At 38.6% G+C, this 26,592-nt stretch overlaps 1 protein-coding gene across 6 annotated transcripts in view; it reads left to right on the top strand.

Annotated features, from left to right (window-relative positions):
- The window catches only part of KLHL32 (kelch like family member 32), a 194,561-nt gene that overhangs the window by 68,046 nt on the left and 99,923 nt on the right, over positions 1-26,592 (top strand). For all 6 annotated transcript variants that reach the window (XR_004422616.1, XM_033102237.1, XM_033102239.1 and 3 more), the window contains one exon: positions 12,930-13,037. Coding sequence is in view for 3 of the 6 variants with exons in the window: in XM_033102237.1 (XP_032958128.1) it covers positions 12,930-13,037 (108 nt within the window). In the remaining 3 variants the exon portion in view is untranslated. Of the gene's footprint in view, positions 1-12,929; positions 13,038-26,592 lie in introns of those variants that run through there.

Genomic DNA, 26,592 nt, shown 5'->3' on the forward strand with positions numbered 1-26,592 from the left:
TAACTATTTTTTTAATATGAGTTATGTAGACAAACTTTGGCAAAATGTATTCAAGAACTATAAAAAAAGGAAGAAGCAATACACATATAAAAATGATAATTTGGGGCATAAAAAATGAAAAGGGTGACATTTAGAGATGAAGAAAGGAAAAATGATTATCAGAGATACTGTATAAACTTTATATCAATAAACTTCAAAACCTTGGTGAATATGTTTCTAGGGAAAATATAAATTACCAAAATTGGACCAAAGGAAAAGAGAAAAATAAAAGAAATTGGGTCAAGAAATAGTCAAAATAGCCACATACCTCTTCAGAAAGGCCATGGACCTTAATTTTTCATTTGCTAGTACTACCAACACTTTACTTAATAGCTATTTCCCATATTATATAAACCTGTTTTAAAGTCTAAAAGAAAATGGTAAGCCACATACCTCATTTTATAAGGCTAGCATAATGCTATTACTAAAACACAAAGGCAGCAAAAGAAATGAGAACCATATCTCATTTAGGAACACAGATATAAAAATTGTAAATAAAATGTAGCCAAATCAAATAATTAATTTCCAATTCTGTTTTTTTTTTTTAACTCATCAGCATCTGGATTACTTCTTGTCTCTTGCAACACTTTTGGGTTTCCCAGGTTTTCTTTCCACACCTTGACAGCTCCTTCTCAATAATCTTTGCTGGTTTTACCTCATCTCATCTTCTTAAAATAGGAGTGGCCTGGATTCAGTCCTTGCATTTCACTCTCTACAGCAGCTTCCGTGATACTCTCATACTGTCTAATGACTTCACATATATATTATAAAATGGTATATTAGGTTTCTCCATAGAAACAGAAATATATATATATATAATAATAATAATAATTATTATTATTATTATTATTGTTATTAGGACTTGGCTAATAATTATGGAGTCTGACAAGTCCCAAGATCTACACAGTCGGCAAGCTGGAGACCCAAGAGAGCCAGTGGTGTAGTTTCTATCTGAAAACCACAGGATCGAGATCCAGGAAGAGCCAGTGTTTCAGTTTGTATTCAAAGGCAGGAAAAGGCCACTGTAACAGTTTGAACCCAGTCAGGCAGAGACTCCGTTATTCAGCCTTTTGTTTTATTCAGACTTTCAACTGATTGTACGAGGCCCACCCACATTAGGGAGGGCAATCTTTTTTATTCAGTCTGTTGATTCAAATGTTAATCTCATGCAGAAACACCACCACAGATACACACATAATAATGTTTGACCAAATATCTGGGTACCCTGTGACAGTCAAGTTGACAGATAAAATTAATCATCCCAGATGGTAACTCCCAAATTTATATCTTCAAACTGGACCTCCAGAACTTGTATCTCCAATGGCCAGCTCATCATCTCTACTTGAATATTTAAGAGGCATCATGAATCTAATCTGTCCAAATCAAACTCCTAATTTCCTTCCACAAACCAGCTTGTTGCACAGTGTTCTCCATTTCAGTTAATAGCAACTTTATAATTAATGCAGACCTCAAACTGCCAAGTAATTCTTGACATGAAAACTGCCAGCGGGTCTCATTATACTACTTTCAAAATATATTCAGACTCCAACTACTTCGTCTACTGCTACCACCCTGGTGCAAGCTACTGTCATCTTTTGCCTGGAGTTTTGCAATATCTTCCTTCCTACTTTATCTTCCTACTTCAATCCTTGATCCCTTGGAGTCTATCTCAATACTGCAGCTCCAGTGATCTTATTTGAAAGCAAAAGTCAGATTATGTCACTTCTGCTCAACACCCTCTGATGACTTCCCCTTTCACCAATAGTAAAAGCCAGTCAGTGCTTTAGTCTACATGAGTCGACCTCATCAGGCCCTTCCTCTCTCTACTCCAGTCACACTAGCCTCCTTGCTATTCCTCAGACATGCCTGCATGCTCACCTCAGGACTTTGGACAGCTGTTTCCTCTACCTGCATTACTCTTTTAGAGAGCTACGTGACTTGCTCCCTTTTCCTCTTCAGGTCTTTGCTCAAATCCTACTTTCTCAGAAAGTAAGACTTTAATTTTTTTGATGATAACTGAATTTTTAAAGAAGACTATGCTCATATATTACTTATATAACTAAAAATGGTCAAGACAAAAAGCCACCATTTAGTTTTTTAAGCGTTTGTAGTCATCGGCTCAGTGTGCAAAGCTCGTTCCCCTCTCCGGGATTTTGGATTATATTTATTCAGCAGTGACAAGGACGCCTGAGCCCATAGAGACAAAAGTAAGTGCAAAACTTCAGTGACACCTGGTTTAACTTACACAAGTAAAAGTGATTTTCATTGAAACTTTTTGTTTTTCTTTATCCATACAGATCTCTCTGCATAATAGATGGAGTGGGGGCGGGAGCCAAAGGATGGCTCAGAGACACTGGGGCACTAACTTGTCTTCTCCCCACACATGAGAATATGGCATTGCTGATGCTGAGATTGAGCTAAAAAACAGGAGAATGATGATTGTACCAAGTCCCCAACATAAAACTTACTAGATTCTTAGTGGATATGTACTGTTGGAAAGAAGATATAATGGCTGAGTCCAAAAGATTTGTGACCCAGCAGACATTTTGCTCTTTTCTGGGATGCCACCGGTCTCGTCTTACATGGACAGATCACTTAAAGCCACTAGGGAATTAGGAGCCAGGAAGAACTGGACACCTGGCTACTCACAAGTTTCCGAGTCCTTGGCTGATTAGGGATCTCATGTGGTATCGTGTGGTCTCTTCCCCTCAAAATACCACAATCTGGTTTAGAAGAGGGACCTAAAATGCAGCAATAGACTTTTCTTAAGGCAATTGTGACTTTTAAAAAAACCTACAAAAATATAGTTCCAAGGAAATTGACAAAAATCACCCACAGTTGAAAATGTGTTCAATTTCTCACCTAAGTCACAATCAGCTGTTGTCTGTGAGTAATTGTTGGCATTCTGCTTTGTATCTGACGGTTAGTCACTTAGTTAATATCTACCAAGAAGAGGCCTCATGAAATAGCTTTTAAATTTAGCCGGGGAAAAAATAGCACCATTAATGATGGCCTTGACATTCAGCAAAGCCAAATGAAGCAGTCAGTCTGCCATCTTCTAGACAGTCTGTTACAGAGCCTCACACCGGGTGGATACTCGATAAGCATTAATTGCCTGGCTGACAACAGCTGCACATCCGCCTGTTATAGAAGCTGCAATGGTGGAATAAACTGGAGAAGGTTGATTGGGGGTATTCTGTGGGATACGACCAAAAGGTGTGTAGGTTTTGTTTTTTTAAAATTAAGCTGGCTTCATAATTTCCTTTTAACTGAACACATCCACTAAAACTAGAATTCCCTTTGTCAATTCAAGGTGAAGCACCAGTTAATAGGGGGAGTGGTCAAATATTATTTCCTTTTTAAATGGAAAGCCTCTAAAGAATCATTGTCACATTCCCTTTTAAAATTATTTGCATCAATGCCTGAGAAATCATTAACATTTCAGATCAGGGGGCTATTATTTTCATTATTGTGCTGATAGTGCACTGTGTTCATTATAGTAAATGGAGAATGGTGAACTCTGGTCTGCATTTTTTCATTTAAACTGTTTCACTTCTACTAAATGTAAATACTATGAAGGAAGAAGTATATGATGTAATAGTAATAGCTAACTTTTAATCATTACTCTATACAGTCATCATGCTAACCTCTTTATATGTGTTTGTTTCAAGTGTGTGTTGAAAGATTATTTCACATTTTCTGCCACATCATTTTTGTGCTTTTAAAATTATAACTTTTACAGTGTTTTATTCAAAATCACAATTTCACTCATGCTTATTTAATTGTAGTGAGAACAGTCAACCTTAGTTTCATCTGAAAGAATGAGAACACATGTTTGAAGGATAATAAAGCTGATGAAAATTTTAAACCTTCAGAAATTGAGTATTGAGCAAAGACAGGTGTTTTGTAAAAGAGGGGCAAGACAGCTGATCATGTGATCTGATAAATTGGTATAAAGTATTATTGGGATCTGTACGATATGCCTTGGTTCTGTTTATAATTTTTATTTATAGAATACAAAAAAAAAACTGATTCGGAATGACTTGTCCACACTGTAGGATGGTCCAGCTGCTTGTTGAATCAGTTGCTTTTAATTAGCCCATCTGATGTGGATTGGATTTTGGGCTCGCATGCCTGGATTCCCGAAAGATTGAATTACCAGTATTCTCAATTGGAGACATGTGATGCTAAAGTGATACGAGAGGTTTTTCATATCAAATGGTTCATGTCACTTTAAAAATTGTATATATGTGTGTATACATTTTTTATAGGATTAACAGAAATTCTTTAGTTAATTTTGAAAGGTATTTGAACTTTGTGGATTATTCTTAAACTCTTTTTTCCCCCATTTTGTAAGATGTGGAGACTGCATGTAGCCTGCATGGACAAAGCATCAAATGAGTTTGCAAAAGGAGTGAACATATGGGACGACCCGAACATTTCATATTAAACTGGCCTGTTCTGCCCTGGATCATGAAGGTTCCAGTGAAGTGGTTGCTTAGTAACTAATGGAGTTAGAAGAAACAGCGTGTTAGCCGGAGCTCTTGCACTCATCTGTGTGTACGCCTAATAATGGGGGAGAGTGGTTCCAACGTGTATTGCCTGACTTGCAGCTATCAAACTAAAGTGATGAATAAAATGACAGATTGAGGACAGATTCCACAGCTGGACAGGGAGCCTATTTTTATAGTCTTATATACCTTATTTTATGTTAATATGTTGAAGAAAAAGATATTAAAAGAGAACATTAAAAATAGAGGAACTGTTGAAATTTTGGGTTAAAATTTTAAGAGTGATTGTTAACGTACATTGGGTTTTTAAAGAGTAGAATAAGTGATAATTGAGATGATTCCACACTATTATCTTCAACACTCTTCCCAAAAGTTCTCTATAGAAAAAAGGGTAATAGATTTTATGGGACGACATCGTGAATTCTAGGACAGACACAGCATGTTTTAGTGCTTGTACATATATATGCTTTATGGTGCAGGGCTGGCACATCTGTCATTATCCCCATGACAAACATTATACTAGATCCTGATCACTCCCTTGAGCCTGGATTTGGCCTCACAGCCCTAAACAGGGCTCCAGGCAGCCACTAAGAAACTGCCTTGTCATTTGTTTTGGCAAATTGAAACTCCTTAAAATCTACTTTTTGAATTCCATAGGAATGGGACTGAGGGATAATGTCCATAGTAGCCCTGAGAATACCACTCTTTAGAAAAATATGATAAGAAGGAAATGGATGATAGAAAGTCAACCAAAGTAGGAAAAAGAAGGTTGTGTGATGGATTTGCCTGAAGGCTTCTAACACTGCCACCATCCAAGAACATCGAATGATTTACTCTTTTAAAGACCTTCTTCTTGAAACCATGGGTTTTTAACTTTGATTTCAGAAGCAGGAACTTCCCTTGCTGTCCCCCTGCATTTGGGGATCAGTCCTTCCTTGCTGGGATTTGAACTCTGGTCTTCTCCTGGGACTGCAGGATTTCTAGTGTTGGCTTTGAACACTAACATTTTAAGACTCAGAATTTGGACTAGGTGCTCTTGCCAGTAGGAGACGTAAGAGCTGTTACCACATGTCAGAAAGGTTGCTAAACAGAAAAGATTAAAGGTATTGACCTTCTACTGGGGCCAAGGGAAGCAAGGTATCAGGAGGGTGATTATGATCGGAGGGTCTTATTAATATGTTGCATTTTTATGTAAAGTGTTGGGTGTCTCATCACTTCAAATATTCATATATGCAAGGAGTATTGCAAGGGGTGGAGGACCGACTCTAGCCGTGCCTCCCATATTTTAATGTGCATGTGGTTCACTTGCAGCCCTTGTTAAAATGCACCTTCCCATCCAGGAGGTGAGAGGTGGGCCTGAGACTCTGCATTTCTAACAAGTTCCTCGGTGATGCCAATGCTGCTGACCCAGGGACCAGTGATCTCTAAAGTAGCGAAGAGCCAGTGATCTCTAAAGTACCTTCCAGTTTTAAAATTCCATTTTCAGAAGGGAAGCTAGGGTTTTAGTTGTGATACTAAGACACACCCAGTGTGCTTTTGATGATCCACACATAAGCCTCTTCCGTGTGTTACTCACAGGATTCTCCCTGAATGCCTGTCATATTTTAATCAACATAGACTCCCTCACTCTACCTCTTCAGTTGCTCCACCCCTTTTTTTTTCCTCTTCAGGCTTTCAACCTTTCCTGATATTACTGTCCTGTAAAATTATTCTTTCCTTATAGCTACTCCCACAGATTCCTGTAGATACATCTGCTCAGTCACTCGTTCATGCAGGCCCCAAAGTCTGTCTTAGGACAGCTGTCAAGATGCAGGAAGTCCAGGTTTGGTCTTAGTGTGTCCTTAGATTTTGAAAGGCAGGATTGTGACTTGGCTGCCATATGAGGACAAACCCACGGCATTCTTGTTAGGAAAGATTCATTCAATAATGGCTCATCAGTTATATTCAATAGGAAGAGTGAAAGTACCATCTCTAAATATCTGAGAGATGTTTACAGATAAAACAGTGGACTTCTTTCAATGGTAGGTAGTAAAGTATTGAAATCCCATACCTAAGGGATATAACCATAGACTAGAAGGTAGCTAGCACAGAGAACTGAGCAGAAGCTAAGGGATCTGAGAGGGTGGCCCAAGGCTAAAGCCAGATGTGTGGGTGCCATTTTCCAGAGTATGTAACAAGTGACAAGGATAAATACCATTCGTGGATAACCTGACTTCATGATGGGCAACAGATTCTGGCTTTCACACTTTCTATGTCTTTAGATAAGGAAAAAACAACTTGATTTGTGTTCTTTTTCCATTTCATTCCATTCTCCCCCAGGAGACGCAAGATGTTGAAATATGGCTGCATCCAGGAGGAGAATTCTAAAGAGAAATAACATAACCATTATCTTGCTGGTTTTGAAGGGCTTGTTATCACCATGGAGTTAATTTAAGAAGGAGCTGTGCCAAAAGCAAAGCTGTGAAATACAGCTAGATTTTTCGAATAAACAAAACTACGTATTTGAAAATGTTGGGAAAACCAATATGTTTCACAGTTTTTAGTGTATAACATGGTTTTTTCCTTTATGTGGCTAAGGTGAGGGAAAACTGGTTATTTTAGAAATATTAATTTTTGCTGCCTAATTATAATTATAGTAATATAATTTTACCATTTTTGTTCTGATATTTTATTCTCTGAGAGTATTACTATAGTGTTTGAGGAGAATTGAAACAGATATAAAATATATAAAGGGTAACAAAACCTTCCAACCAAAGCTCCCCACTCTTTCAGGCCATTAAACTCTCCAGGTGGCTTGGGTTGCTTTTGCATTTGGGAGATAAAAAGGTAAATAGTCAAGTTCAACTGTGGTCAGGACCCTTTTCTCCTTAGTGCCAGGGAAATGGGCTATTGTGGTGAATTGAACAGTCTCATTAGCTGGGATTTACTACCCATTCTATATGTGAGGTATAACCAAAATGCAATAAAGGATAATGACCATTAACACTAAATTGAGCAAAATGTAATCTTTGTTGATTCAGAAGGTAGTGCAAATCTCTGTAATGCCTTACGGCCGTTGTAAGCATCACTGGTTATGTAACACTGGGCGTATAAAAGATGCAGGGGATTGGGTTAGATCTGCTGCAGTCATTGCAAGTTGCTCTTTTCAACTTCCTTATATGTGTTTGTTTACTTTTATTTAACTCTTTCGTAAAAGATAAGGATTGAATGTGCCCAAAATACTCCAGTTATTTCACCTGTAAAACCATCTGGATTCTGATAAAAATGGGAATTCACAGTATATCTTGCTCATGTTCAGTACAACTCCAAAGCTAGACATAGTTTACCAGGTAAAAAGATTATATTTCACCAACTTTAAGTGCTTAAAAAAGTCTATCAGCTGTCATTCTACTTGTCTTTGAAGATGTAGTAGAATTTCCATCAGCCAGTTTTGTGGCGTAATAATGTATCAGCCTAAAACTGGTTGCGGCTCATCATGTGACTGCATGTCAACAAACATGACCCAAGGAAACTTAATTCATGTACTGTGATTTTAGGACTCAATTTGTGTCATTTCTGTGTGAATTACAGGACAAATGACACCCTTTAAATCCACAACTCTCTCTGTGGTAGGCACTTGCAGTGGATTGTCTTCTCACAAACTGGGTTTCCAATTAGAAAGATTTGTGGTGGTGGCAGCATGTTGTCAGCCAGAGTGAGCTGTGATGACTGCAAAGTTCAGCCTGGCCAAGGCTCTCCCAAAGACAGAACAGTATGAACCAAGGAAGAGTCTGCGCCGCGCTTTCAGATTCCCAGGCAGAGCCTTACCCCATTCTGCTTCGGCAGAATGTTGTGGCTTAATAGAGGACATTACCATATGGTCTTCATTTTTCCAAATGATCTCATTTGTATTTAGCTTATGGTAGATACTCTTTAACTTTAGCTGAGTTTTATATCCCAGGATCAAAAACATTTTACATCCAGACAGTTTTTTTCTTATGTCAAATTAATTCTTTTTGTGTACAGCCGTGTAGAATAGCTGGGCATCATCTGCCGCTGAATTTTTGAAGAGCTTGTCAGTTTGTTCATCTATTCATTTACCCGTGTTTATTGTATGCATGCAATGCTAGGGTCTAGGATCTCCTCAATGAATAAGAAAGACACTTTCATGAAGCTTAGTTTACCTTTTCAAGAAGTTTGATGCTAAAAGATGGTACCTTTGGTCTCATTACCTCTTTTGATACCAAAGGAGGCTTTGTCTTTCGCTGTGGGTTTCTAGACATTGTTTCACAAGGCAGCTTAGGCAGCTGGTGTTTCACTGTGTCAGATGGCCAGGCTCTTCCTTACTTTCGTGGTATGCTGTGAGGCTTTTCCTAATCGAGGTGCCTTGTAAGTTTATTAAACCCAAGATATTGACCTTGATTTAATAGTTACCGTTTTTAAAAGTAACCAATTTTCTAACTTTTAAAAATTATGTTAAATTGGTAACATTAAATTTCCAAACTATGTGATATGCTGTCAGAATGGAAGTCATGCATTGATAGAAATGGTGGTCATGGTTTTTAGGATGGGGTCTTTCCTTAAAGTAGGACGTGATGAAAGTGAAATCTTGCAACTAGTGTTAGGACAATCAATAGGATTGTCATTAGGAAAGTATTTGAAAGGAATGGATTTCGGCAGAGAGCAGGGGGAGGGGCTGTTTCTTAGCTCTTATTCCAGTAGGGATCAACGGGAGACATAGGAGAGTACGACAATCAGTGTGAATTAGAATAACAGTTTCTGCTTATTAAGCACCTACTGTGTACCAGCTTTTATGCTTGACCTTAAGCATAATTGTATCTAAATCTCACGACAACCCTGTGAGATAGATATTGTCCTCATTTTACAGATAAGGGGCCTGAGCTTCAGAGAATTTAACGAGTTAGCCAAGGACACATTTTCAAGGTGAATCGCCTACATAATTACCGTGTTTCCCCCAAAATAAGACCTAGCTGGACAATCAGCTCTAATGCATCTTTTGGAGCAAAAATCAATATAAGACCCGGTCTTATTATGTTACTATAACATAAGACTGGGTCTTTATAATATAATGTAATATAATATAATATTAATTTTTGCTCCAAAAGACGCATTGAGCTGATTGTCCAGCTAGGTCTTATTTTCGGTGAAGTAGTACATTATAGAACCAGGATTTGAACCAGATGTGTCTGCCTACACAGTCCTGAACATTAAAAATAAAACAAAGTTTGCAAAAGGCAGTTGTTAGAAATACACAGGTAACACATATCCATTGTAATGATCCAAATAATACTATGAAAACAGAGGAAAATTAATAGTCTCTTTTCTCTATGGTCATACCCTGTATTATAGCCACAATGACCAATTTGGTGTTCCTTTATTGCTTATAATAATATGTACAAATATATATGTACATTACTTAAGGGGTTGTGTTCTCTCCCCACGTCTACCAAGCCAGGCTTCAAGTTCAGCAGCTCACAAGCCTGTGGTTGAGGATGCGGTTCTATGCCAATTGCATTGGTTGCTTTTGAAAGACATCTAGGAAAGCAGGTTCATAAAGCTCCCTTGGCATCATCTTCTTTCATTTAACTTTTGCTCTCGGGAACTTTTTCCATTCTATCAACCCCGGTAATTCTTCTGCATTTTGAGTCATTTCTGTCTTCCTCTGCATGTAGGGTTGTTGGACAGCAGCTGGTCACCATATCAGGTGCAAGTGCCACTTGGGAGATCTGGAAAAAGAAATTAGTTGGGAAATATTAAAAACTGAAGCACCGATATAATAAAAAACAGACTGTGAAAACAACTGAAATTTCTTTCCGATTCTTTTAAAAGTGGCCATAAGAAGTCTAGAAGCACATTCAGAATTAAACAAATTAAAAGATTTTTTTATTTGTGATCTATGCTTTTCATTTTAAAATTTCAGATCTTTTACAAATGCATAAGCAGAATCCATGTCAACATTAGTCAATTTCCTGTTAGCATTTTTTATGTATAGTCACACTTCATTTTCAAAAAAAAAAAAAAAAGAAAACAACAACAACAAAACAAAAACCCAGAAATGGGTACTTATAATGTAGCAGTCCTTTTAACCAGAGGATACATAAAAGAAACTTCATTCTATTTTATTATCACAAAATATAAATTTCCTTAAGAGCTTGCCATATGTCAGACACTGTGCTGAATACTTTATATATGTACTGCCATATAATATTCAAATAAGTTCACGAAGTACAATTTTTAGCCCCATTTTTCAGATGAGAAAACTGAATCACAGTTTACATGTTTGTCCTGGTCACTTGTCAGTCTTCAAACCCAGAATTGTTTGGTTACAAGTTTGCCCTTAACCACTGTGCTTTACCAAGCCAAGGATTATGTGACTTCAAAATAAGTATTCTTAACCTAACACAGAGCACCTTAACTGCTGGTGACAACCATGAGAAGTCAGATCAACTCACTAACTAACCAGGTTGCAGATTTACCATATTGACCATTCATTCGCCTTTAACAGCTTCTAAAGGATAGACTGAGATGAGATTTTAAAGGTTAGATTTTGTTTTTTTATGATAAATAAATTTCTGAAAGTTAAATATAGTCTTAATTTAAAACGTATAGAATTGTGAGGATCAACAATAAATTTATCAAAATAAAAATTTGCTAAAGGATGAATACACTGGCAAAACAAAATATCACATTTTTAAAATTAAAAAGATTTAGTGTGAACTGAAATATTACTGCATAGAACAGTGAGGTGTGTTGTTGTTGCCCAGTTTTTCATATTTCTGTGAAGTTAGCCAAATTTCAAAATCTGAAAGGACAGTCCCCTCAAGACTTTCCTCACTTCTAATACTAATTGTGAGTTTGAAGGGATTCCTAGAACTACTCTCATGTTCAATAATTCACTAGACAGAGTCACAGAACTCAACAGAAGCTTTTGTACTCATGGATATGGCTTATTACTGGGGAGGGATGCAAATTAGAACCAAGCAAGGAAAGACTCACGTAGGGCAGAGTGCAGAAGGAGATGAAACACGGAGTTTCTGGCCATCCTCCCCTGTGGATTCATAGCGTTACCTCCTCCTGGCCATGCTGTGTGACAGTGTACACAGAGGACTGCCCACCAGGGATGCTTGCCCAAACTTCTGGGGTCCAGAGTTTTTACCGGGGCTCAATCACAGACTGCCTGTGTGGCTGACTTTTCATCTCTCGCCTCTCCTGGAGGTCAAGTTAATACCTTTAGTTTCCAGTTCCTCTGGAGGTCAAAACTGACATGGACCCCTATCATAAAACTATCCAAGACCCCTATCATAAATCACGTTGCTAGACTGTCAGTGGTAAAAGCTTCCAGACAAACAGAGACACTCCCATCAGGCGGGATATTCCAAGGGCCTCGAGATCACCTTCCAGAAGAAGCTCAGGGCAAAAGCAGACCTCTCTCTTTGTAAGGTTCATTCTTTACTACACAGATACAAACCATCTAAATAGTGTATTTAATCATCAGTAACACAAAATTGAATATTCTCTTTGTATCTTTTAAGTCAAACTTGTTAAAGGTGTACAAATTAATGTGGGCCTTTTTTGGAGTGGGGAGGTCCAACCCATTTGTTTAATTTGGCAAGTTGTCATCTGTTTAATTTTCAAGTTTCCATTTGACATATTGATCATTCAGTGGAAGAGCCGATTTTCAATGTGTTGAAACCATCTGGAGAATTGGTTTGGGGCAATTGATTTTCACTGAATAACTTAGACAGTGGTTCTCAATTTCAGGTGAGCATCAGAGTCACTTGGATGGCCCATTGCTCCCCTAATTACTGGGCCCCACTCTGAGTTCCTGACTCAGTCAGTCTCAGCTGGGCCCCAAGAATCTCTAGCAATTTCCTGGGTGATACAGATGTTGCCAGCCAAGTGGCCACATTTTGAGAACCACTGGAATAGAGTGTGTGAAATGTGGCAGATAAAAGAAATGAGGTATGTCATTGAGGTGGGGCAGGAAAAAGGAGAAGTTGGGAGACAAGGGTGCTCCTTTCCATGTCCTGTTGGCAAGAGTATTTGGGAGTGCTGCACATTTCATGATAGCAGTGGCTCCCCAGGATCGAGAGAATGAGTTCCGTGCGTGGGCCTGAACACAGTCACCCCAGAGAACGGCTGTGGGATTAAAACAGACTCTGTGTGTGAAGTGTGCAATACTGTTTGCGTGTACCTGGTTAGACAGCGAAGTGATCTGCAGTGGCTCACGTGAATGAAGCTTTGTGGAAGTGATTCAGCAACCAAAATCCATCTTTCACTTGTAAACTTGTTTTCTTTCCTATCCTCTCTAGGACTTTGTCTTGTTCCCTTGCTTTTTCCGTCCCATAATTCTCTGTCTCACTTTCTTTCCCACCTCAGGCAATGTTCAGTCTTTGTATGGTGGAAAGTGGAGCTGATGAGGTGAATTTACATGGTGTGACCAGCCTTGGCTTAAAGCAAGCTCTGGAGTTTGCATACACAGGACAGGTATGGTACAAAATGACATCTGAGAGGTTGAACATTTTTAATTGTCCCTCACCAGAGGAGATTCTCCTGAAACATGAGATTTACTTATTTTTCTTGTTCTTCATTTTGACGTTTTAAAAAAAAAAGTTTCTCAGCTACTTAATTTTGTAACTAAAATGATGGAAAGGTAAATAAAGCAATATGGTTTTAAATATGACCCAGGGAACAAAAGATTTTAATCTTAGCTTAGTGGTTTGCTAGTGTAATGTTAAGATAGCCCAAAGAACTATTATATGGGAAAGAGTTTGCAAAATAATTTGAATTCTCACTGTTACCACTGAAGCTCAGTGACTCAGTCATGGCCTTATTGGCCTAAAAACAAGACCAAAAAAATTTAAAGCCTCAAAGGCTATATCTAATAAGACAAGTACCCATCTGTGCCTTACCACTGCTCTGTACACCTGAAGCTGAAGCTGAATAATGTTGAATGTCAACTATAATTTAATATATGTATAGTCACAAGATGTGGAATACAGCATAGAGAATAGAGTCATGGAATTGTAACAGCTATATGCGATGTCAGAGGAGCAGTAGATCGGGGGAAGGGTGTCATCACTTTGTGAGGGGTATAAATGTCTAACTGTTACGTTGTTTTGTACACCTGAAACCAATTTTAAAAAAAAGAAAAAGGCTATGTCTAGCATCTTTGCACCCTGTCCTCCACACATATCTCAGAATCAGGGTATCAAGTAATAGATGAGAATGTGATGGTTTAAAAGCCAAAATTGTTCATTCCTAAACGTATTGTCGGCCTTACAGCGGTCTCCAGAGAACACCCTTTTTTTTGTTGTTGTTTTTTAAAATGAAAGCACAATAATGACAACTAATAAAATATAAGAGTCATGTCAGTGTACAACTATCAGAGCATATCAAAACGAAAGTGCATGAAGACAATATGAATCCAGATTCTGAATCTTTGTGGTTCTTAACTAGTTTTATGGTAGTGAAACAATTATTAGAACCCACTTTATCAATTATTTTTATAAGATAATATAAATTATATAAATAAATTATATTTTGATAAAAGAATATAAATTATTTTTACAAAATTATAAATTATTTGTAAATTGAGATATAATTGACATATAACATCGTATTAGTTTTGGGTGTACAATGTAATTGATTTATGTATATATTGCAAAATGATTACTACAATAAGCTTAGTTAACATCTGTCACAACACATAGTTACAATTTTTCGGTTGTGATGAGGACTTTTAATTCTCTCTTAGCATCTTTCAAATACACACTACGGTATTGTTAACTGTAGTCACCATGCTGGACATTACATTCCCCAGGACTTATAATTGGAAGTGTGTACCTTTGACCCACTTCACCCATTTTGCCCACTCCCTTTTTTATTTGAGAACTATTCAACTAAATTGATAGAGACTGGATGTTTATCTTCTTTTATAAAGTTTTGTTCTGTAATTCCATTCCATCCAACTTATGTTCAGTGTCTTCTATGCTAAACTCAGGGCCTCCTCTATTGTTTGGCCACATCCTAGTGGGGGAAAGAGGCATGTCCATAATTATACATCCTTACTGTGATGGGAGGTATAATAGAAACGGAATACAAGACACAGTGGAGACCAAAAGGAGGGTATGGTCAACTGGGGCCCTCAGTGCAAACCGTCACAGAGAAGGTGGTATTTATCGAGAAATGTTGGGAGTTCACTCTTCTACTAAATTTCCTTCTTTAGAGGCTTATTAAAAGGTATGATATTGTCCATTCTCTTTTCTAGACTTAGTAGAGTTCTGAATATGTTTCACAGAATAATTGAGGCAACTCTGGCAGCTGAAATGAAAATAGTAGGCAGCAAGGAAAAATCATCCATTGAGTAGCAGGTGCAAAGGGGAATAGAAAGGAGATGGGTAACAAATTTAGTATCGGCCCAGCCAGATTTCATGCCTGTGGAAATTAAGGCAGATGGTTATTATTCACAAGAGTTGCTAAAGCATATTCTTAGTGAGGTGAGTAAATAATGTGTTGTATGCTTTTTGGTTTACAGATGTAAAGAAAGATACCACCTCTAAATTGTGTCTTGTGTATATTTCTCTCTTCACACCCGAATTACAGTCACACCTGCATTTGTCCATCTTTAAAGCACAAGTGATAACCCATAGCTCACACTTCCCTGGTGTGCAGTGGGGATGAAAAGGCAAATATTGGTTTTTTGATAAAGCTATCCAAGTAAATAGTTTCTGTACTTAGCTTCATTAACAACTAAATGTTTTAAGCTCAGAAGCTATAGGCTGCAAAGCACGTTTAAATCATTAGTAAACAAAGGGGCACAAAAATTGCTGTGAAGGCTCAGGTAAAACATACATGCAGATATAAGTGGCCGCTTATTGTTTGTCTTGATTGCTTTGTGGTTTCATTCACAACAATATATATAAACTCGAACTAGGGTACAAAGGTCTATGAAACGTGAACTGAAACTAGCGTAAGGGGGGCTGACTTTTAGAAGGGTAAATAAACTGCTTGTGAAAGGAAACAAGTTTGCACAAAGCCTAGGAGTCAAATGCTCATATCCCACTTTTATGGGGAGAAAGAAAGCCAAAAGAGAAAAAATAAATATAGGTCTCTAGTATAAGTACTTAAAAAAAATAGAAGCAATCCCTGGGGCCAGACCTGGAGTTGCATTTATTCTGCTCAGTGACCCATTCTGCACATGATCCAGTGACACGTGCATGCACAGAGGGGTGACAAGCCTGCAGCACACAGCAATAGATTGTGTACTGAGGGGACAAGATGTGCGCTGACGTTTCATGGAGCACCTTCTTCAAGAGCCAGGGCCCTGCCCTAGTCACGTTCTGTGTGCTGTTTTACCTAATCTTCCCTGAGGAGTGCAGCGATCTCGTCATAAGACGACAAGCCCAGGAAAGCACAGTGAAGAAGTGAGATCGTTCTCCCAGTGTAGACTGACTCAGTGAGTGAAACCCAGTCCTCTTAATTTCATATGTCCTGTTCTTTCTTAATGTCCTATGTTACTAAGAAAAGGTTAAGTCATATTTTTATGCCTTTTTGAAAAAGGCGAGGAAGTGTTTGGACATTTTAGAGTGAACTCTTCTGATGGTTCTCTCAACCTGAGTGCGTTTCCAACAGTCAGTTCACAAGGGCTGTCAGGCGCTACCTTCGTACACAGTGATTACTCTTTGCTGCAGAGTGGCGCTAAGGCTGGGTTTCTTGGACACTGTCCATGGCAGTTTGATTTCTTAAACACCAAAATAGCTTAATAATAAATCTGTTTTCCCTTTGAGACATGAACACAAAGGATGGCAAAAAGTGAAATTGTACTGTACTTAGGGAAATGCAAACAGCTGCTTTCTCTTACTATGAAATTGAAATGAACAGTAAGTAAAGAGTTTGGAATCTGGAAGTGTGAATGAACTCACAGTTCCTCAATTTCTTACTATTTACTGTTGTGGACACTGGCTAATACATGGTCTTTAGACATGATGTGCACGTCGGTTTGTAAAAATCTGGGTTGACATTGAATTTATCTACCTATAGCTATTTCTACTGACAGTTGATTATACCTTAGTCAGTTGTAGTACGCATAGTATAAAATGTAAGTATTTTAAGTGTCTGAAAGGGTTGCTGTCTTGGGAGAGAAATTGGAAGTCTAGAGTGGGTGTGATGAATGAATGCCGCTGACTGTAACAAGGTGTGTGCATGTTCCTCCTACACAGTGCTCTGAAGCCTAGCCTTCTTAAAATTGGTCACGGATTTCATCCAGGAAATTTTAAAGAAAACGCAAACTTTTCCCCTAATGCTAATACATCCTCTGAAAATGTATGCGCTTTTCTTACTGAGCAGCACACAGAGGGCTGAGCAAGCACACACTCTGCCTTCTCGCCAATTAGAGCCATGCTCTCCTGTGGGTATATCCTGCTTGAGACACAGCTCGAGCAGAGCCCTGGATGTGGTAGCCCCGTGGGTATTCTTGTACAGCCACATACCGTGGGACCAGCCACGGAAGCCCTGTTCCAGGCTGGTGCTGGGAGCTAGGTCGGAAGCAAATGGTGTGATGTAAACGGTCACTGGGCAGATCTGCCTTAGGGACAAAGGGACCAAGTGAACCTAAAAAATCCACAGACTCTCACTTAACTCTGGTGGGCAAGAGGACCTTTTCCTCCTGGCCTCCCTCAATCTCACTGCCAACTCTCGCCAGGAATTCATTTTGTTTTAGACCAGTGCTGAGTAGAGGAGACATGAGAAAGAAGGGGAGAAAGGATTCTGATGGAGATGTTGTCTGGGAGAAATCCCAGGCCAAACTAGACAAAAGGTCAGCTACCCAGGAGTGAGCAGGTGTTGCTCAGAAAGCCCAGCCAGACAGTGAGGAGCAGTTAACACTGAAATCCTTTTATAAAGAGGAAAGTGCTGCTCGGAGGTGGAAGGGTTGCCCACCCCAAAGCTCTTGCAATAAGCCTCTAGAGGAATTTGAGTTACTGAGGACCAAAAATTGAAGCAAGTAGGACTGAGAACAATAAAGTTTCCTGTTTAACTCTCTGGCTATGATGATATCAAGGAAGATAGACTATACGAGGTCTGACAATTAAGTTCGCGAACTCCTCCTAAAACAAGTGCTACGTACCTCACTGCTAAATATCACTACAGTCCTTCAAAGTACTCCCCTTGGGAAGCTATGCACTAACACCAGTGCCTGGTCCACCCTTCAAAGCAATTTTGGAACTCTTTTTCTGGAATGGCCATCAGAGCTGTCCTTGTATTACCCTTGATGTCCTGAATGTCATCAAAATGTCTTCCTTTCAATATTTTCTTTAACTTTGGGTAAAGAAAGAAGTCATTGGGGGCCAGATCAGGTAAGCAGGGAGGGTGTTCCAATACAGTGATTTGTTTACTGGCTAAAAACTCCCTCACAGACAATGCCATGAGAGCTGGTGCATTGTCGTGATGCAAGAGCCATGAATTGTTGGCAAAAAGTTCAGGTTGTCTAACTTTTTCATGCAGCCTTTTCAGCATTTCCAAATAGTAAACTTGGTTAACTGTCCAATTGGTACAAGTTCATAATGAATAATCCCTCTAATATCAAAAAAGGTTAGCAACATCGTTGCAATAAGTTCATGAACTTAATTGTCAGACCTCATATGTCAAGTACTATGCTAAATACCGTCCATATTAAACGTAGTTGGCTTCCTTTACTTTCCAGAGACTTGTCCTGTTCTGCCTCTTGTAGCCTGATGGAGAGATTCCAGAAACTCAGTAAAGAGAGAAACTATGCACCAAATGATAGTGACATCTTAGTCCTCTTTAAAATTTCCTACCTCCAGGTACAGCTAACTTTGTCAGCCATGACCACCTGTGTCATATGTGGACATCAGAAAAAGGATTCTTTGGTGTCTGTATTTCCTTGTTTTTCTCTTCATTATCCAACCAGTCCAACCCTTGGCTCCTCAGCATCATAGAAGAACCCATCTCTGGGGGGACATCCCTCCTAATTACCTTTCCCTGATCCAGAAAATGCTTCAGTATATTCTTCACAGGGATTTTTTGTGTAACCATTAACATTAGTATTTTGAACTCTTTGGAAATCTAGACAAGTACAGTACTGTTAAGTGAAAAAAAAACAACCCTTTTTTTCTTTTAGCTATAGTTGTGGTAATATAAAAATATTCATGCAATTGAATTGAAAACTAAAGGAAACCGTCCCTTAATTTCCATGCTCTTACATAGTCAAGTTTTCTTCCTGATTCTCATTTGATTCTGTAATGTCCACCTGATTTTGTTTTCTTTTTATATCTAGCCGTGATACGGCATACACGCTAGCATTACAGTTTGATGCTCATTGAAACTGTGTTTATTCTCCATAGCAGAATGCTTTTCTCCGGAGACCTGAGCATCAGGCCTGGCAGCGGAGTGACAGGAGTCTTAATTAAAACTGCCATCCCATGGACCATGCCTTCAGGGATAGATGTGTCACTTTACATGGAAAAAGTCCCCATCAGATTTACTTATAAACATAACCCGGTTGAACTAAATGAGTGACATGGAACAAATCTGGGAGAAATTTTCCTTAAGTGTTCTTCTTGGGAGCAGTGTTAAGACTGTTCAGTGGTTTCGGTATTTTAGCTGCAGAGTCCTTGCTTCACCTGGCAATACCTTCAGAAGCCTAGAAAAAAGGCCCCCAAGCACCTGCATGTGCCCAGGCTCCAGAGGGCACAGTCTAAAATCTACATTCTAAGGAAGATTTCGCATTGTGCAGAAAGTGATCTGGATTGTTGGCATAGAAGGTTTGAGAAGAGTGAAATGAAGGGAGGAAGTTTGAATTTCATCAGTGGCTTTCTGCTTTCTTAGATCTTTTAAAAGTCTACATTATTTACCTTTGGAGAGATTTTTCTCTTTTTTCAGTGCATTATTGAAACAAACAAGCAGGTGTGTCTGCTTACTCTCTTTGGGTGAAGATGTTACCCGTTCCCATTCATGGTTTTGTAGAAAGTGTTGATCGACTTAATAGATAAGAACCATATGCCACATGGAATTTTTATTGCTTCCCAAGCTATCAAGTAAAATAATAAACTCTTGACATGGTTTGGTGGTCATAGGTGGCGAGGACAGATTGAGGACATAGTCGTTTATTGTGAAAAAATGAGAAATGAGATTTTAGAAGTCCCGGTCCAGACTGACCCCCAGAAGTTTGCCTCTCTCAGCTGAAGACCCAAGAACAACTTCCCTGGGCCCAAAGCCTGTGTGTTCCTCACGCACAGTTGATTCAGACCAAGTGAAGTTGTGGGAGGACCTCCTACCTGTGGAGCAGGGTCCGTTCTGATAGTCCCTGCTTCGTGCCAGCCCGTCCTCCTGTTATCTGTGCCATCTGGTCAGAATGCACTCGGTGTAGTTTATACTGCAGGAATTACAAAGCCATTTGCTCAGCACTTCAGTGTCTAAAATGTCTGTGTGAGAGGAAGTTTTTAACTGTGGCCACACTTCTGAGATCCGGTTTAGTAATAAATCTGATATTTTCATTAAAAAGAAAAATCTTTCCTGGATTTTCCTTAATATTTTGCAAGGCTCCCAAGCACGTCCAAAAATGGCTTGAGAGAGCAAGTAGGGGTGATTGACATTAGCTTTTATTATGGTTAGGGGATGAGGCTGGAGAGTTCTCCACAAAGGTAGGGGTTTGCGTGGTTTGAACTTCCCACCACACCAAGGGAGAGAGTGCTCAGACTTTGTTGTATTTTTTTCCCAGGTGAGGGGCAAGCAGGGAAGAGGGAGTGGTGGGGCTCGACCGCTGTCAGCAAACATCGAAATGGAGTCAGACTTTATTACCTTAGGCTTGCATTCTACTTCAGTAATAGCCACGTTTTAGGCACAGATATTTTCCTTTGGGACATTGTGAAACTTACTCCATGAAAACAAAATGTATTTGAACAATATGAGTACAGCATTTATAATCTTTCTAGGCATCAGTTCGATGCTGGAACCCCTTGTGGGCCAAGGTGCTTGAGCTCATGTGTGCAAAACATGCGCACTGATAACACTTTGAGAGTCTCCGGATAGCTGGGGTAATATTAGATGACATAGATGGATGTGGCCCATCTGTCTTAACCTTATCTTCATTATATAAAACTCCATTCTGATGACCTGGATTTGCTGCCTTTCTTTCTTCCATTCTCCTTCCAAGTCTCTCTACCTTCCTCCCCCACCCTACTGCCAGTACAGAGAATAGAAAGGAAAGTATTTGCTGTATGCTCTTAATACTGCTTTTATTGTCATAAGTGGGGCCAAAAACACTGGTCCTTTTCTAGCTAATGTCCTCCAAAGTGGAATCGGCTACTATCCAGCAACTCAAAAGTAGGCCGATCCACTTAGTTAACTGTGGGGTAATTTGGCACTCTGTGCACTTGTTTCGCTTGAATGTTTCAGCAGAAAGTTCCATTGCTAAACATTTTATGTTTTATGGTGTTCATGGGAGATTTGTCCTTTGCTATGGTAGATGCGCCATTTGCTCAGTGACTCCGGTTTTAGAATAGTTCTAAGCTGAAATGATCACAGTTGGTACATGTGTGTTCTTTCTTGATCGTTGGAATTTGAGCATTGGCTGCACTCAGAATCATTCCCTGAGGAAATTCTAACCCTTCCTTTAGGTGCTCCTTCAAATCACTTCTGAGTGGAGGGAGGTTAACAGTTTATTTAGTGAAGAATCTTGATTACCTCCTTAATTTTCATAAGATGTCAGCCTCTTGGTGTACATGAATTTCCCCTTATTCAATAGAAGAAAATGATTGCATTTCAGAGTCAGCCTGCTTGCTGAACAGCTCTCACTAAAAATTCATTTGGGAGAAATAGTACACATAATGGATTCCCAGAAGATATGCAGTCTGTCCATCTGACTTGGTGGTTCTCAACCTCATCTATTAGACCTTAATATAGAAAGGACAACTAACTTTGTTCTTCCTGAAATGAAATGTTTCGATAATGTAACCTACCCACTGATACAGCTCTAAGCATTGATAAGAATGTCTGAACCATATACCATGTTTCCCCGAAAATAAGACCTAGCCAGACCATCAGCTCTAATGCGTCTTTTGAAGCAAAAATTAGTGTAAGACCCAGTCTTATTTTACTATAATATAAGACTGGGTCTTATATAATATAATATAATATAATATAATATAATATAATATAATATAATATAATGCCAGGTCTTCTATTAATTTTTGCTCCAAAAGACGCATTAGAGCTAATTGTCTGGCTAGGTCTTATTTTCGAGGAAACATGGTATAAAGGCCAGACAAAAGGAAAGAAAATACAGTAAAAATAATTTGTATTTCAGTATGTACATGCTTGGGCAGAACTCGTCCAGAAGACATCATGAACTAGTCACCTGTCTACACCTACAGGTAGCATGGCTGTGCCTGGGACAGATGCATACAGGAGCAGACTGACTCAGGAATGTTTTGATGGCAACTGAGATACCACAGAGGCATGCCCTCGGTGACATGATTTTCTAAACGAGTGAACAACTCTTGGTAAAATTCCATACAAACCAAACCGTAGTCTTCTCTTGGTTTTTACTGTGGTCGCATTCCTGGAAAATTCAGTATTATCTTGACACAGAACAACAACAAAAAAAATGTGTTTATACATAAAACAGAGTTAGATTCTAGGCTTAGAGTTTTATAAACAAGTTTTCTGCTTATGTTCATGTCCAGAAGGACACTCAGGTGTGCAGGACATGGGGCAAATCTTTGTGGTTGGTGACTGTCCTGTATATTGCGTGACTCTAGCATCCCAGCCCAATAAATGCAGGTACTTTGGGGACAACCAAAAATACCTGCACAAGTTTCCAAATTGCTTCCTAGAAGGTTGTATACTGCCATCATTAAGAAGCACTGCTCAGCTATTCTAAATTTTATACCTGGATCAAGGTAGCAAAAGAAAATAGAATGTCTGGATTTTAAAGAATCTCTTTGGGAACTTTTTCTTTTTATGACACCCTCTATTAAATATACTTTTGATATCATTGGAAGTGTAATCATTCAATGGCACTTCTAATGTCTGCAGGAAAATTTCCATTAGATCTCAGGGCCTGGAGAAGCAAGGATTTATTTTTTTATTTTCAACCTGTTTTAGGTTACATTTTCTTTTTCGTTTTGATGCTAGGAAGTTTACAGCCAGTAGATATATTTGTGATTATAATTTACGTCAATTTCTTTTCTGAAATTAGGTAAAAGTACATTTATCCATAAATTCATAGTATATAAATAATGCCACTTTATTGTTATCTGTTGTTGTTTTTTTTAATGGATTGTTTTAAATAAATTCACAGACCTGGAATTACTTGATCAAAAGGAGGAACGTGTTTTTTTGTGAGAATTGCCTTCTGAAAGAGTTTTACAATAGCTGCTGTTGAACAACAAAATTTTTTAACTTCTTTCCTGAAAATGGAATTCTTGAGCCCTCTGCTGGAAGCATTTAGTATTTGTATGATGTAGTACATGGGACTTTTACAATTCTAAATATAAGATTTTTAAAAAGAAAACAAATTGATCACAAAAATATATGATCTTTGTGGTTGATTTCAAGATAAAAAACATAACTGGCCAGACAGAACTTTTGAGAAGATTTATATTGCAAGTAGAGATTCCGTTTGAGTAGAATAATGATGTGAACATTCAAATGAAGGAGTGATTCAAATGCATGGAATGTTCCAAGGTAATTTGTGAATATTTTATTTCCATTGTATACTTTGTAAAAAAAAAAAAAAAAACCCATGTATTTAAAGTTTTTTTTCCTCAAATTGAGATCCATTAATTCATCAAATAGTTAATGAGCACCAACTATATGTTAAAAACCTAATAGATGTTAGGTATTCATTGATGAAAAACATGCAGTGAATGTTTTCTCAAAGTGAGTCGAACACTGATTAGAAATGCCAGATCAACACACCATGGCATTTATTGGAAATGGATTGCCAGGGGCCTGAATTATTTCTGTATGGAGCATAATGAAGTACCTAAGGACGCCTGATGCTCCAGAAGTTACAGTAGTTCAGAGTAGACAATGAATAATTGAACCTTACTGTTTTGTAGAGTACTACCTGAAAAATAACAGGATGATTTGCATTTTATTTTGCAGGGAGGAAAAATAGCTATTTGATATACTGTAATTGAATAGACATAGCTCCTGAAAAGTCGATGATAGCCGTGTAAATATCAGGGTAACAACAGTTTGGCACAGCCCAAAGAATACAGCCACTGGCCTTAGAGAAGGCCAAGCTTGACTCTAGCCTCTGACATCTTTGGAGAATTATCAGCTGAATCTCACTATAAGTATCAACTCTGCTGATGGTTGCTGGAAAAAGTTACTATTTTCATTTCAAATCCATGATCCGGATCTCAGATGGATACTCATTGTTGCCAGGCAATGCTAATCTTTCCCCCTAGGAAATGGACTCTCCTCCTCTCCCGGATAAATTTCTCATTTCTTCTCTCTTCCCCATGCCTACCCCGCCTCCTATTACCCTACGTCCAATACACATACCACAGGGGAAAGTCACCTTTATCTGAGAAAATAGATACAGACAGGAAGAGCTTCATCTTTTCACCACCAAATCCCCAGACCTCCCTGTATCTCTGCACTTACTTTGTGTATTCCCATCTTTTATGGTGGAGGGTGAAGCTGTAGATTGCGCTCCCTCCTGTCTGTCCGTCATCACTCTAGTAATCCTTGTTTCTGTCTCTGCTGTCACCAGTTTCTCCTTCTCTCCTGTAACCTTCCCACCAGCATATGTACATGCTCTGTTGCTTGTCTTTCAATTCTTGTTCTTACATTTCCCGTCAGCTACCACTTATTTCTCTGCTTCCTTCCACAGCAGAACTTATAAAAAGAGTTGCATAAACACACTCACGTTTATTCATTTTTCTGCCCACTTTTCCACTCAAATCTGAAGGCCTCCATCTTCAGCGTTCCACTGAAAATGGTTGTTGACAGTCACAGATGTTTTTAAGCCAATGAATAATGTCATGGTGAGCTCTCAGCAGCATTCAGCGCGGTCAACCTACCTCTCCATTGAAGTCTTTTTTCTCTTGGCTCTTGTGGCAAAACACTCTGTGGGCTCTTATTCTGTGCCCCCAGCTCCCCTCCCTGCCATTCCTTTCTGGGTATCTTTGCTTGCTCCTCCCCCCTTCTATAGGCTCTGAACTTCTTGTGTATCAGGATCCCCGTTTAGCCTCACTAGCTTCTTTGGGGGTGTCATCCAGATCCATGTTATTTGGTACAATCTTATTCCCAGCAACTAATTACGACTAATTCCCAGCCCCCACCTACACCGCAGACAGGGGGTCTGCAAATTTTTCTGTGAAGGGCCAGATAGTAGATAATTTAGGCTTTGCAGGATGTGTACAGCTCTGTCACAACAACTTAACTCTGCTGTTGTAGCATGGAACCACCAGAGACAAGTATGTAAATGAATGAGCATGGCTGTGTTCCAATAAAACTTTATTTATAGATACTGAAATTTGAATTTCATTTTTTTTCCACATATCATAACATTATTCATCTTTTGGTTTTCTTCCCCCAACTACTTAGCGTTAAAACCATGCTTAGACATTAGCACCTAAAAGAAAAAAAATGAAATGCTTAGGAATAAATCTAACAATTTATGAATAAGATCTATATAAGGAAAATTACAAAACTCTGATAGAAGAAATCAAAGAAGAACTAAAGAAATGGAGAAATATTCCACCTTCGTGGATAGGAAGACTCAGTATTGTTAAGATGTCAGTTCCTCCCAACTTGATCATTGCAATCCTAATTGTAATCCTAGTAAGTTATTTTGTGGATGCTAACAAACTAATTCTACAGTTTATATGGAGAAGAAAGATCCAGAATAGCCAACACATTACTGAAGGAGAACAACAAAGTCAAAGGACTGACACTACCTGACTTCAAGACTTACTGTAAGGTTACAGTAACCAAGAGAGTGTGGTATTGTTGAAAGAGTAGACAATAGATCAGTGGACAGAATAGAGACCCACATAAATCTTGTCAACTTATCTTTGATAAAGCAACAAAGGCAATGTAATGGAACAAAGATAGTCTTTTCAACAAATGGTGCTGGAAGAACTGAACATCCACATGAAAAAAAAAAGAGAATTTAGACACAGATCTCACATCCTTCACAAAAAAATAGTCCCAAGTGGATCACAGACCTAAATGTAAAATGCAAAACTATAAAACTCCTAGAAGATAACATACAAGAAAACATAGATGATCTTGGTTGTGGTGATGACTTTCTACATACAGCGCCAGAGACACAACCCATGAAAGACATAATGGATAAGCTGGACTTCATTAAAATTAAAAACTCTCCAAAACTCAATTTCAAGAGACTGAGAATACAAGCTATAGACTGGAGAAAATACTTTCAAGAGACACATCTTACAAAACTTAACATATTCTTACCATACAATCCAGAAAGCACACTCATTGTATTTACCAAAGTGAAGTTTCCATCTTCACATCCACAAAAAACTTGTATATGGATGTTTATAATGACTTTATTCATGATTGCCACAACTTGGAACCAACCAATATATCCTTCAGAGGTGAATGGATAAACTGTGGTCCATCCAGACAATGGAGTATTAATTCAGCACTAAAAAGAGTGGAGCAATCAAGCCGTGAAAAGACAGAGAGGAAACTTAAATGCATATTACTCAATGACAGAAGCCAATCTGAAAAGTCTATATACTTTGGGATTCCGACTATATGACATTTTCGAAAAGGCAAAACTATGGAGACAGTAAAACGAGCAGTGGTTGCCAGTGATAGGAAGGAGGGAGGGATGAAAACGCGGATTACAGAGGATTTTTAGGGTAGTGACACTACTCTTGATGAAACTATAATGGTAGATGCATGCCATTTTACATTTATCCAATGCTGCATCAGGAGTGAACCCTAATGTAAACTCTGGAGTTTGGGTGATAATGTGTTAACGTAGCTTCATCGATTCTAACAAACGTGCCACTGTGGTGAGGGTTGTTGA

Source organism: Rhinolophus ferrumequinum, chromosome 3 (assembly GCF_004115265.2).
Source record: "Rhinolophus ferrumequinum isolate MPI-CBG mRhiFer1 chromosome 3, mRhiFer1_v1.p, whole genome shotgun sequence".
Classification (NCBI taxonomy): domain Eukaryota; kingdom Metazoa; phylum Chordata; class Mammalia; order Chiroptera; family Rhinolophidae; genus Rhinolophus; species Rhinolophus ferrumequinum.